The sequence below is a fragment of the Hippopotamus amphibius genome, chromosome 13, assembly GCF_030028045.1.
Source record: "Hippopotamus amphibius kiboko isolate mHipAmp2 chromosome 13, mHipAmp2.hap2, whole genome shotgun sequence".
NCBI lineage: Eukaryota > Metazoa > Chordata > Mammalia > Artiodactyla > Hippopotamidae > Hippopotamus > Hippopotamus amphibius.
The window spans coordinates 39,585,516-39,598,104 of NC_080198.1; the positions used below are offsets into that span (position 1 = coordinate 39,585,516).

Consider the following 12,589-nt stretch of genomic DNA (forward strand, 5'->3'; position numbering starts at 1 on the left):
TGTGGGATCTTCCTGGAGCAGGGATTGAACCTTTGTCCCCTGCATTGGCAGGTGGATTCTTAACTACTGTGCCACCTAGGAAGTCCCTCTTCATGTATTTTTTGTTCTTTTCTCTTTTCATGTGTATATTGGTAAATTTGATGGTGTCCCACTGGACCGCCAGGTAATTCCCCATTCCTGTTTTACTTTTGTTAGAAGATGTGATGTGTATTTTTACCCAGCGTTTTTAGTTCTTTTCAGCATGTTTCCTATAGCCTTTTTTTTTAGTGAGAAAATTTTATTTTATTTTTTATTGAAGTATAGTTGATTTATATGTTGTGTTAATTACTGCTGTACAGCAAAGTGATTCAGTTATATATATATATTTATTCTTTTCCATTATGATTTATCGTAGGATATTGAATATAGTTCTCTGTGCTGTTGAATATAATTCTCTGACCTTGTTTACCCATTCTGTATATAAAAGCTTACATCTGTTAACCCCCCCCCCCCACCGTGTGGAACGCTTCACAAATTGCATGTCAGTCTTGTGCAGGGGCCATGCTAATCTTCTCTGTATCGTTTCAATTTTAGTATATGAGCTTCTGAAGCAAGCACTCATAACTTTTTTTTAAAACATTATTTTAGGGCTGACTTCAGTGAGAAGTCATGATAGACTTTAAAACCAGTTGATTTTGCCTAAAGTAAAGCTCATTCATTTCTTAAATTGAAATAATGTAACATGCCGAAACTCTCCCAGTTAGTTTTTTGAGCCAGGTGTTATAGGGAGAGCCCTGAGCTTAGGAGTTAAATAGCCATGTCCTACCACTTTGCAACCTTGTGTGAAGGCACTTCTACCTGTACTACCATTTCTGGGAAAGTGTTCTTTACCCTACTGCTCCCATGGCATAGTTGTTAGAATCACAAGCTCTTTGAGAAATTAGAAGTAGAATGTAGGGAGGAGGAAGTGGGTGCCGATCCCAGAAGATGGAGGCAGGGCTGTAGCTGGGTTATTATACCCCTGTATTGACAGGCATCTATGAGAACCACATAAATTTAAAAGAGAGTGGTCCAGGGTAATGTGGTGCATAGCTGTCTTTGTTGGTATAAATCATGCCAGCGCTGAAGTGGGTTTTGATAACAACATACAGTTATCTCTCACACTGGCTGCACTGTCCATTGGGCTGTGGTGGACTTTTGATAGATCTGAAAGTGGTTTTGGCCTTGAAGTAGGAGTTGCTTTCTTGGCAACCTTGGTCACTCAGCTGCTAGTCTATAATGGTGTTTATCAATATACATCTCCAGATTTTCTCTGTGTTCGTTCTTGGTTACCATATATATTTTTTGCTGGAGGCATAACAATGGGAAACATTGGTTGACAACTGGCAATGTATGAATGTAAAGTTATCGCAGAAAAATCTCATCAAGAATGAAGAAGGCAAAAATACATCTTTTGTATCGAAAAACAGGATGAAAAGGGCATGTAAGTGATAGCTATGTGAACAAAACTTCAGACTATAAAATTGCCAGGATGCAGTTTTTCCCTTAATTGGTATATATACATACATACATGTATATACATACATACATGTATATACACACATACATATGTTACTGCATTCTGTGATTGCTTCATCTGTAAATCAAGTACAAACCTTTATGTATTTGACTTAAGTAACTAAAATATATATGTACTACATTAAAAAACATGTTGATTAATAGATGAAATTTTTAAGTTAATTTTTTAGACATACCATATGTTGTATCACAGTGTTGATGTGTCAAACTATTGTTATCGTCATGCAGAGTAGAAGAATGCTTTGAACAATTTATAAACTTACTGAAAATATGAGGAAAGCCCCCCCAAAAAAAGCAAATGGAAAAAAAAAAGTAGAATGTAGTTCTTTAGACATAAAAAGTAGATTGCTGACTTGTCTAGCAAAAGTGTTTTTGGTAAAAGTAAAAATGTAGATGTAAGGCATACGTATTATTTAAACATTTATTATGCTAATTTGCTGTCACCTCCAGCTCTTAAGGAAGGCCCCAAAGAGCCATGTCTTGTTTCTGTTCAACTTATGTTCCAGAGATAGTGTATGTTGTATAAATGAGCTGTAAACCTGAAAGCTAACAAAATGCTGTAGTGCCCTTTGAATTAAAGCCAAATTTTTCAATTGAACATTGATAAGACTTGCTTTACCTCCTTACTCACTGCAAGTGTTTAGTATGTATTTATTAGTTGATGTGCCTTTGCTGTGATGTTCATAACTGTCTCAAAGACAGGGAGAGTGGAAGGCTCTTAAAAAAATAAGCTAGAGAACTGAGCCATATTTACTTTCTGAAATTGAGCTTTTCTTAAAATATCTACAAAAATATAAAGCACAGTGCTGACCTATTTTAAAGCAACTATCAGAACTTAGTGAAATGATTATTACTCTTCAAAAGGAACTATGTTGAGGAGGTTGATACACAGATTCAAGGGACTATCATTAAAATTTTTTGGATTGATTTTCAAATTGTCATAGGAACTTATAGGATTTTTATATCTATCTTTGGTGGAATGTAATCAGTACTTCGAGGGTAAAATTTGTTGTCAAAGCCAGTTCTAACAAATAAGGTCATGTGATTGAACTGGGTAGTACTATTTTGGGACATTTTATTTTATTTTTTTATTTTTTTAAGCTCTTTATTGGAGTATAATTGCTTTACACTCTTGCACCAGCTCTTGAGGTACGCTGAAGTGAATCAGCTGTATCTACACATATATCCCCATATTCCCTCCCTCCCGCAACTCCCTCCCACCCTCCCCGTCCCAGCCCTCCAAAGCATCACCCATCATTGAGCTGATCTCCCTTTGTTATACAGCAACTTCCCACTAGCTGTCCACTTGCATTTGGTAGTGTATCTATGTCCATGCTACTCTATCACTTCATCCCAGCCTCCCCTTCGCTCCCCACCACCCACCCCAGCCCTGTGTCCTCAGGTCCATTCTCTACATCTGCATGTTTATTCTTGCCCTGTCACTGGGTTCATCAGTACCATTTCTTCAGATTCCATGTGTATGAGTTAGCATATGGTATGTGTTTTTCTCTTTCTGGCTTACTTCGATCTGTATGACAGTCTCTAGGTCTATCCACCTCATTACATACAGTTCAATTTCATTCCTTTTTATGGCTGAGTAATATTCCATTGTATATATGTGCCACATCTTTATGCATTCATCTGTTGATGGGCATTTAGGTTGCTTCCATGTCCTGACTATTGTAAATAGTGCTGCAATGAACATTATGGTACATGTTTCTTTTGGGATTATGGTTTTCTCTGGGTATATGCCCAGTAGTGGGATTACTGGCTCATATGGTAGTTCTATTTGTAGTTTTTTAAGGAACCTCCAAACTGTTTTCCATAGTGGCTGCACCAGCTTACATTCCCACCAACAGTGCAGGAGAGTTCCCTTTTCTCCACACCGTCTCCAACATTTATTGTTTCTAGATTTTTTGATGATGGCTATTTTGACCGGAGTGAGGTGATATCTCATCGTGGCTTTGACTTGCATTTCTCTGAGTAGTGATGTTGAGCATCTTTTCATGTGTTTGTTAGCCATCTGCATGTCTTCTTTGGAGAAATGTCTCTTTAGGTCTTCCGTTTGGGACATTTTAAACGAGTCACAGTCTGTAGGCTGTCTCTCACTGGTGCTTTGGGATTTCTACCCATTAAGTGTGACTGACTTCATGGCAGGAATTGTCATGAACTTGGTCAGTCTGGGGTAGTGGAAAGAGTGGGAGTTGGAGGACTGTCACTTCGATGATCTGTTTCCTTCATTTGCTTCAGTAAACCATGCTTTGTGGTAAATAAATTTTAGGGAAAAGGAAGTTAATAAGAAGAGACTTAGAGTTGTCAGAAATAGGAGTTGCATCTGATCCTTGGTTTTATAATTGTCCCCTTCAGAGTACCTGAGTGGCTGAGAAGAGGGTGGGCAGGAATGAATGGGCAGGTCTAAGAGGAATCTGTTGTCTTCAAGTTTTTCACTTTGAACAGTTTTCCCTAATAGACTTCTGTTTGAGCTTTCTGCTCCTGAAAGAGTTCTGTGGTAAAGAAACATTAGAAAACTAGGAATCAGTGAACATTGTGGTCCGTACACCTTTGAGTATTTTATTATCTGTATCTGAGAATGGTATTGTTTTGCCAAGATCATGCTAAATTCTAGGACTTGCTGGAATAGGGGAGGGAAGAACCAAGATTAGTGTGTAGGTCTGAGAAATAAGAGCAAAAGTACTTCTGGAGACAAATCACTCATCTTAGTCATCACAGGAGTGGTATTACACTCTTGAAGTGACTGGAGAAGTTCCTGGTGTCCATAGGATCCAATCTAGCAGGGAGGGTGAAACTGTAGAGACTTCAAACTGCAGGATGGATCTTCTTAGAACAAGGACACTGTCTTACAAATACAATTATGAAATTTAGGAAATTTACCATTGATACAGTACCATTATCTGCTACATAATCTGTCTTCACATTTCACCAGTTATCTGAGAAATGTTTCTTATAAGATCCAAACCAAGATAACACATTTTAGTTGTCTCTTTAGTCTTGATTAATTTGAAATAGTTCAGCCTGTGTCTTTGTCATTCATGAATTAGATTTTTAACCACTTGACCATCTATTCTTCAGGACTTACATTTTTGAAGCATACAGGCAAGTGTTACATTTGTAAAATTCTTCCATGCTATTATTTATGGTTGCAGTCTGTTCATTCTCATTGCTATTTAAGAGTTTGGTAAATTTTTTCTTTTCTTTTTTTTTTTTTTTTTTTCAAATTTTTTCTTAAAGGGACGAATGGTAAATGTTTTAGGCTTGCAGGTATATGGACTCTGTCACAACTACGCAACTCTGTTGTAGCGTAAAAGCAGCCAAAGATAATACCTACATGACTAGGTGTGACTGTGTTCAGATGAAAATTTATTTTAAAAAAATGGGCAGCTTGGTCATAATTTGGCATCCATTGCTGCATAATATTTCATTGTGGGCATATTCCACAATTTATCCATTTCACCATTGATGGGTTTTGGGGATTATTTCCAGTTTAGGGCTATTATAAATAGTGCTGCTGTGAATATTTTTGCATATGTCTTCTGGTAAACGTAGGTATTTATGTCACTTATACTCCAAGAAGTGCAATTGCTGGGTCACTGGGGGTGCATGTTCAGCTTTAGCAGATTTGGCCAGTTTTCCAGAGGCCTTGTGCCAATTTATACTCCCACAACCAGTGTACAGTGTACAAGGGTTCTAATTCTCTACTTTCTCACCAATGCTTGGAAGTTGTCTTTTTAATTTTAGTTTATTGGTGGATTTGTGATGATACACAGTGTTTTGTAGTTGCTGATGACTAATGAAGTTCAGCACCCTTTCATATTTTGTACCATTGGGTTGCTCTTTTTAGGAAAGTGCCTATTTAAATATTTTGCCCATTAAAAAAAAAAATCTAGTTTCCTTCCTCCCTCTCTCTCTTTCTTTTCCTTTCTCTCTCTTTCAAGTTTTTCCTTATGTATTCTGGATATGGGTTCCGTGTCAGAAATATTTGTTGTAAGTATCGTCTTGGTAGCTTATATTTTTACTTAAATGATGATAGTTTTTGATAACCGGAGGTTCTCAATTGTAATATAGAGCAGAGACCAGTAGACTTGTTCTGTAAAAGGCCAGGTAGTAAATATTTTTATCTGTAATATCTGCAAAAGATCAGAGAGTAAGTATGTAGTCTCTGCTGCAGCTTCTCATCTTTGCCATTGTATGAAGGTAGCCATAGACAAGGAGTGTGGCTCTGTTCCGATAAAACTTTGTTTACAAAAACAGAAGCAGGCTGGATTTGGCCTGTGGGCCGTAGTTTGCCAATTCCTGACACAGAGCAATTTATAAAATTTTTTCTTTATGGTTAATGCTTCTTGTGTCCTTTTAAAGAAATCTTCGCCTATTCCAAAGCCATAAATGTATTCTACTATGTTTTCTTCCAGAAGCTTTGCTGTTTTACCTTTCACATTTGTAACTGTAACCTATCTGGAATTGATCTTTGTACGGGGGTGAGTCAAAAATTATCCACACTCCAGTTATATTAAACCTTCTATAAATTCCACAGCCAGAGTGCAGAGAATTTTTGACTCACGCTCGTAAGGGGTCAGGATTCTTTTCTTTTCTTTTTTTTTTTTAAAACATATGCATTTCCAGCTGTGGTTCATACATTTTGATAGGTAATTTTCATTATCTTTTAGTTTAAAATGTTTTCTAATTTCTATTTTAATTTCCTCTTTGACCCTTGCTTTGTTGTTTCCAAACATGATTAGAATGATTGGTTATTTCCTATTGTAAATTTCTAATTTTATTACATTAAGTAAGGAACATGTTTTAATATCCTTTTAACTTACTGCGAGTCGTAGTGTTGAGAAGTCTGTCAGTCTAGTTGGAGTCTTTTTAGGTGCTCTTCTTCCTTCTGGTTGCTTAAGATCTCTTTGTCTGTGCTATTATGCAGTTGTACTACAGTGTGTCTAGGTGTAAGTTATTATATCTATATTTATGTTTAGATATATTTAAAATTTTTAATATATTCCTCAGAACTGATTTTTTTCTTGAGGCTGAGGATTTATATCCTTTAAAATTTCTAAATTATTCTTCTGTGTCTAGTTGTCTAATCTTCTGTATAACCTGTCAGTTGTGCTTTTACTTTCATTGGATATTATTTGTCCTATGGGTTACATATATATATTTCTCAAATCTTTCTTTCTTTTTAGTGTCCTTTAATCACTTTATATATTCTAATTTTACAAGCCATAGCATGTTTTTTCTGTTATCTGAAAATGCTAGGATTCTAATCTTGCTGTTAGCTTTGTTGACTTATAAACACTTGTGTTTGTTTGTTTTTTAAGCTCTTTATTGGAATATAATTGCTTTACACTCTTGTACCAGTTTTTGAGGTACACCAAAGTGAATCAGCTGTATTTATACATATATCCCCATATCCCCTCCCTCCCATGACTTCCACCCTGCCTGTCCTGACCCTCTAAAGCATCACCCATCATCAAGTTGATCTCCCTTTGTTATACAGCAACTTCCCACTAGTTATCTATTTTACATTTGGTAGTGTATCTATATCTATGCTACTCTCACTTTGTCCCAGCTTTCCCTTCGTGCGCCACCCCCCCCCCCCCCCACCAGCCCCATGTCCTCAAGTCCATTCTCTGCATCTGCATGTTTATTCTTGCCCTGTCACTGGGTTCATCAGTACCATTTTTTTAGATTCCATGTATATGAGTTAGCATACAATATTTGTTTTCCTCTTTCTGGCTTATTACTTCACTCTGTATGAGAGTCTCTAGGTCTATCCACCTCATTACATATAGTTCAGTTTCTTTCATTTTTATGGCTGTTTCATTTATTTGCATGTTTGAATTGTGACCTGTCAGTTCTCTTTCAGTGGAAGTTTATCTAGGAATTCTGTTGACCAGGGTTGGGAACTTGCTCATCAAGGCACTTTAGAGGACCTGCCAACTTTAGGACTCATTCTTTGTTTTTGTTTTTTTTTTTTTTTTGGCCATGCTGTGTGGCATGCAGGATCTTAGTTCCCTGACCAGGGATAGAACCTGTGCCCCATGCTGTGGAGCATGCAGTCTTATTAACCACTGGACCACCAGCGAAGTCCCTAGGACCAATTCTTATGTTAATTTGGCATGTGGTTCCTAGACTAAGCATTGATAGTGTACATCCCAAATCAGATTATCTTGAGATGGAAGCTTGTTTTCCTCTTTAGTTTTTGGCTGGCAGATATTTTTTCTAGTTCATCCTTTCCATAATGGTACAACCTGTTGATACCCCTGGCTTTATGTGTGTGTGTGTGGTAGGTGATTGTCTTAGTTCTAATGTCCTCACATGCTTAGGTCTACAGTCTTACTTCCTGACCCTGTAGAGAAACTCAAACCCTGGTATTTAGGTTATCAAGGTTGGTATTACTTACCTATTTAATCTCATTATCCCCAGACTCCTGTCGCCCTAGAATTGTAGTTTTTACCTCAAAAGATTGCCATTTTGACTTTTAGTTTTATTTTTTTTTCCTTATTTGATTTTTGTCCCTGGGGATTTGCTTTCTTTCTAATTAAGCTACACATTTAAAATCATGTCTATTTTTAGTGGTAGAATTTTATGGTTATTTAGTCTGCCATAATGCTAGAGCCAGCAACACCTTTTTATTTGTAAAATGGGGTGAAGAGCGTGAATTTGTGAGGAGTAAATGAGGTAATATATGTAAAGTGCCTCATGGTAAATTCTTAATAATTAGTAGTAATGATAATACTTTTTGTTCTCAAGAATTAGAATACTACATCAATGATTGCTTATGATTAGATGTGATAATTATAACTGTTATTATTTCTTTATTAATAAATTTGGGAAACGTTTCTAGAAAGCACTATTTTAACTCAAAGCTGTTAAAATACATAAACTTACAGAATGTTTACTGTCATCATACTTTGTGAGGTAAAAGGTTTCTAGCTTTTTTCAAGTTATGAAGATGACTGTGATTTTCTGTGAACTTTCTTGGTTTCTTGCTCATACTCAGTTTCTGCTCCTTTATTCACTTCTTCACATCTACTTTTTGGCACAGTCATTCATTGATTAATAGACCCAAACATGGCATTATAAATGTGTATACTCTGCTCACACAAACGTATACCATTGTCGTCGTTTTTACTACACATTGGAACTACCTTGTCTTAATGAATGTCAAAAAATGAAATAAGGACATTACGGCACAAACTTAAAGCACTTTTAAGTATTGCAGTTAGGTTTATTTTTTTTAGGTTTACTCAGCTCAGCAGAATTTTAATTGGGCTATATAAATAGGTAGGATGAGACCACTTTATATACATCCAGAATAAGATTAGATTAAATTTCTAATTTAGTTGGAGATATAACAGTTTATCAAAAGCAATGTGGTCACACAGCTGTGAATAGAAGCAGCCTGTTAGAGCTGTCCATGGCCCCCAGAGCCTCTAATTGGAGTATGCAGCTGCTGAGATAACTCATCAAAGGCAGGCTGCCTTTGCTGGGTCTGGAATGCTCAAGTTTGGGTACCCTATTATTCTTTAGGTTTTTTGATACTAATTGAGGAATTTTCTCAACAATTTGTGTTTCTTTAGAGAATGTTTAAGAACATGAGCTCTAATATTTGAACCACATCCAACGGCAGTTAGAGCAGGGCCTCTTCAGGGTGGGGGTGATTGGGATGAGGATTGAATTGGGAAAGTACAGTCAGGGCCCAGTGGGTGTCCCTGAGAAGTCTCTAGTCTGTACCTCCAGCTTTCCATCCCCTTACTCTGGTCTACCACTCGTTTATGTGGGTGATTCTGATACTGAGCTTGTCAGGAGGACCAGAATCCCAAATCCATATCCACGCAAGCTCGAAGAATCCTTGATGTATGAGAAGGTTCCTTTTTGTTATTTTGTTTTTTCTGCCACATCTTTAAGAATGGTTTTCTTACACACTTTATTACTGGAACTAGCACCCTTGACAGGTTCATGAGTCTCCCTTTTTCCTTTTATTCGGATCTTACCATTAGAAAATTGAAGGTCTCAGTTTTCTACCTCTTCATTTATCATTTGTCTCTGTAGTTGTTAATAGAAGTTAATTTGTCTTAAGCATATATCTGATAATATTTTAATTTCTCAAATTTAATCTGTCTAGAAATTGACTGTAAACTTAAATTTCGTCTAGAGATGTTTTATTGTTGTGATCTGCTTAAGATATATTTCTCAGCATGGATCTGAATTTTTAAATGATTTTAGTACAGTAGAACTGTTGAGAAATTTTATGGACTGCCTACGTTGTCGGGTACTCTGTTGAATACTGATATTAAAGATTTGAATAAGACTGTTTCTGTCCTCAAGGAGTTCATATAACAGATAAATCTATAAACCAGTCATTTCTGTATTATGCTGTGAGTCGTGTGCATGTGTGCAGTAGTGATATGCATGTGTGGTTAGAGAGGACATTTTAGCTTAATCTCTGGGGGTTTCAGAGTAAGGCTTAGCAGGAGAACTAGGTCTTATTCTATTCCAGTAGTTGTCTTAGCACATTATTCTAATTTAAGTGCCAACACTATAAAATTGTAGTATCTTATGCATTTTCTCAGATAAATAACAAGTTGTCAGTGATAAGAATTGCACAGGGTATTTGTTTAGGAATACGTAATACAGCTTTTGGGATGTACCAGGAAGAGTCTTGGGCAAAAACTTAGGAACTCAGAAACCCATGTAATATTTAAAAAGCAACAAGGTAACCAGAGTGATCTGTGAGGCTTACTTGTCCATTTAATTTGGAAGAGCTTATCTTAATTATTCTTAATATTATTTTAAAAGATGCTATTTATTTTTCATTGTAAAATAAACAACAAAATTTACCAGTTCAGTAATTTTTAAGTGTATAGTTCAGTGGCATTAAGTACATTTATGTTGCGCAACTGTTACTACTATCCATTGCCAGAACTTTGTCATTTTCCTAAATTGAAAACTCCGTACCCATGAACAATAACTTCCCATTCCTCTCTCTCTCCATATGCTACCAACCACCATTCTTTTTTTGTCTGTCTTAATATTTGATATCATATGTTTTTTTGCATTATATTATTTTGTAATATTCGTTTTCAAAGGGAAAAAATGCATGGTATATTTCTAACACTTCATCTTATTAGCCTATTTGATGATCATATTTGTATTAAATTTTTACTTCCAAAATATGGAAGTCATTCAGCATTTGATTTATTTGACCTGTGCTTTTTTTTTTTGAGCTCTGTTTTTATAATCCATAAAGTACAAATCTTTTTAAAATTGTTGCACAGATTTTTTTAGCATTTTTTTAGTTTTTTGATATTTTTCTTTCATTTTTTTGGCTGCACCACGCAGCACGACAGATCTTAATTCACCAACTAGGGATTGAACCCATGCCACCTGCAGTGGAATCGCAGAGTTCTAACCACTGGACCACCGGGGATCCCCATTTGTATCACTTTTAAGATATAAGTGATATGGTATGATATTTTTCTCTGCCTGACTTAACTTCGCTTAGTATGATAATCTCTAGGTCCATCCATGTTGCTCCAAGTGGTATTATTTCAGTCTTCTTTATGGCTGAGTATTACTCCATTTTGTGGAATAATCACATCTTCCTTATCCGTTCATATGTTGATGGACATTTAGGTTGCTTCCGTGTCTTGGCTATTGTAAATAGTGCTGCTGTGAACATTGGGGTGCATGTATCTTTTCGAATTAGAGTTTTCTCTAATATGCTGTATGCCCAGGAGTGGGATTGCTAGATCATATGGTAGTTCTATTTTTAGTTTTTTAAGGGACCTCCTTACTATTCTCAATATTGGCCGCTGAATTTACATTCCCACCAATAGTGTTAGGAGGCTTCCCTTTTCTCCACACTCTCTCCAGCATTTATTATTTGTAGACTTTTGATGATGGCCATTCAGACTGGTGTGAGCTGATACCTCATTGTAGTTTTGATTTGCATTTCTCTAATAATTAGCTATGTTGAGCATCTTTTCATATGCCTGTTGGCCATCTGTACGTCTTCTTCAGAGAAATGTCTGTTGAGATCTTCTGCCCATTTTTTTTTTTTTTTTTATTATTATTTTATTTTATTTTTTTGGGGGTACACCAGGTTCAATCAACTGTTTTTATACACATAACCCCATATTCCCTCCCTTCCTTGACGCCCCCCCCTCGTTTCCCCCCCACCCTCCCTGCCCCAGTCCTCTAAGGCATCTTCCATCCTCGAGTTGGACTCCCTTTGTTATACAACAACTTCCCACTGACTATTTTACAGTTGGTAGTATATATATGTCTGTACTACTCTCCCGCTTCTTCTCAGTTTCCCCTTCACCCCCCGCCCCCTCCCATACCTCGAGTTCTCCAGTCCATTCCCTGTATCTGCTTCCCTGTTCTTGTCACTGAGTTCATCAGTACCATTTTTAGATTCCGTATATGTGAGTTAGCATACAATATTTGTCCTTCTCTTTCTGACTTACTTCACTGTGTATGACAGATTGTAGTTCTATCCACCTCATTACATATAGCTCCATCTCATCCCTTTTTATAGCTGAGTAATATTCCATTGTATATATATGCCACATCTTCTGTATCCATTCATTTGTTGATGGGCATTTAGGTTGCTTCCATGTCCTGGCTATTGTAAAGAGTGCTGCAATAAACATGATGGTACAAGTTTCTTTTGGGATTATGGTTTTCTTTGGGTATATGCCCAGGAGTGGGATGACTGGATCATATGGTAGTTCTATTTGTAGTTTTTTAAGGAACCTCCAAATTGTTTTCCATAGTGGCTGTACCAACTTACAGTCCCACCAACAGTGCAGGAGAGTTCCCTTTTCTCCACACCCTCTCCAACATTTGTTGTTTCCAGACTTTGTGATGATGGCCATTCTGATGGGTGTGAGGTGATACCTCATTGTGGCTTTGACTTGCATTTCTCTGATGATGAGTGATGTTGAGCATCTTTTCATGTGTTTGTTGGCCATCTCCCATTTTTTGATTAGTTTTTTTTTTGTTTTTT

At 36.6% G+C, this 12,589-nt stretch overlaps 2 protein-coding genes and 1 non-coding gene across 4 annotated transcripts in view; 2 read left to right on the plus strand and 1 right to left on the minus strand.

Moving 5' to 3' along the window:
• Positions 1–12,589, plus strand: part of SMARCC1 (SWI/SNF related, matrix associated, actin dependent regulator of chromatin subfamily c member 1) — a 186,057-nt gene that overhangs the window by 17,756 nt on the left and 155,712 nt on the right. The gene's annotated exons all lie outside the window — the stretch shown is intronic.
• On the minus strand, positions 492–597 carry LOC130835437 (U6 spliceosomal RNA). Its single transcript, XR_009048921.1, has one exon. It is a non-coding gene; the product is annotated as a U6 spliceosomal RNA (small nuclear RNA).
• LOC130834579 (insulin-induced gene 2 protein-like) lies at positions 1,059–1,413 on the plus strand. The gene has a single exon (XM_057704812.1). It carries the CDS (start codon positions 1,059–1,061, stop codon positions 1,356–1,358), a length of 300 nt encoding a protein of 99 aa, XP_057560795.1. The 3' UTR covers positions 1,359–1,413.

Coding starts and splice junctions, on each gene's coding strand:
- LOC130834579 (XM_057704812.1), top strand. CDS start 1,059: ATGTGGTGCATAGCTGTCTTTGTTGGTATAAATCATGCCAGCGCTGAA.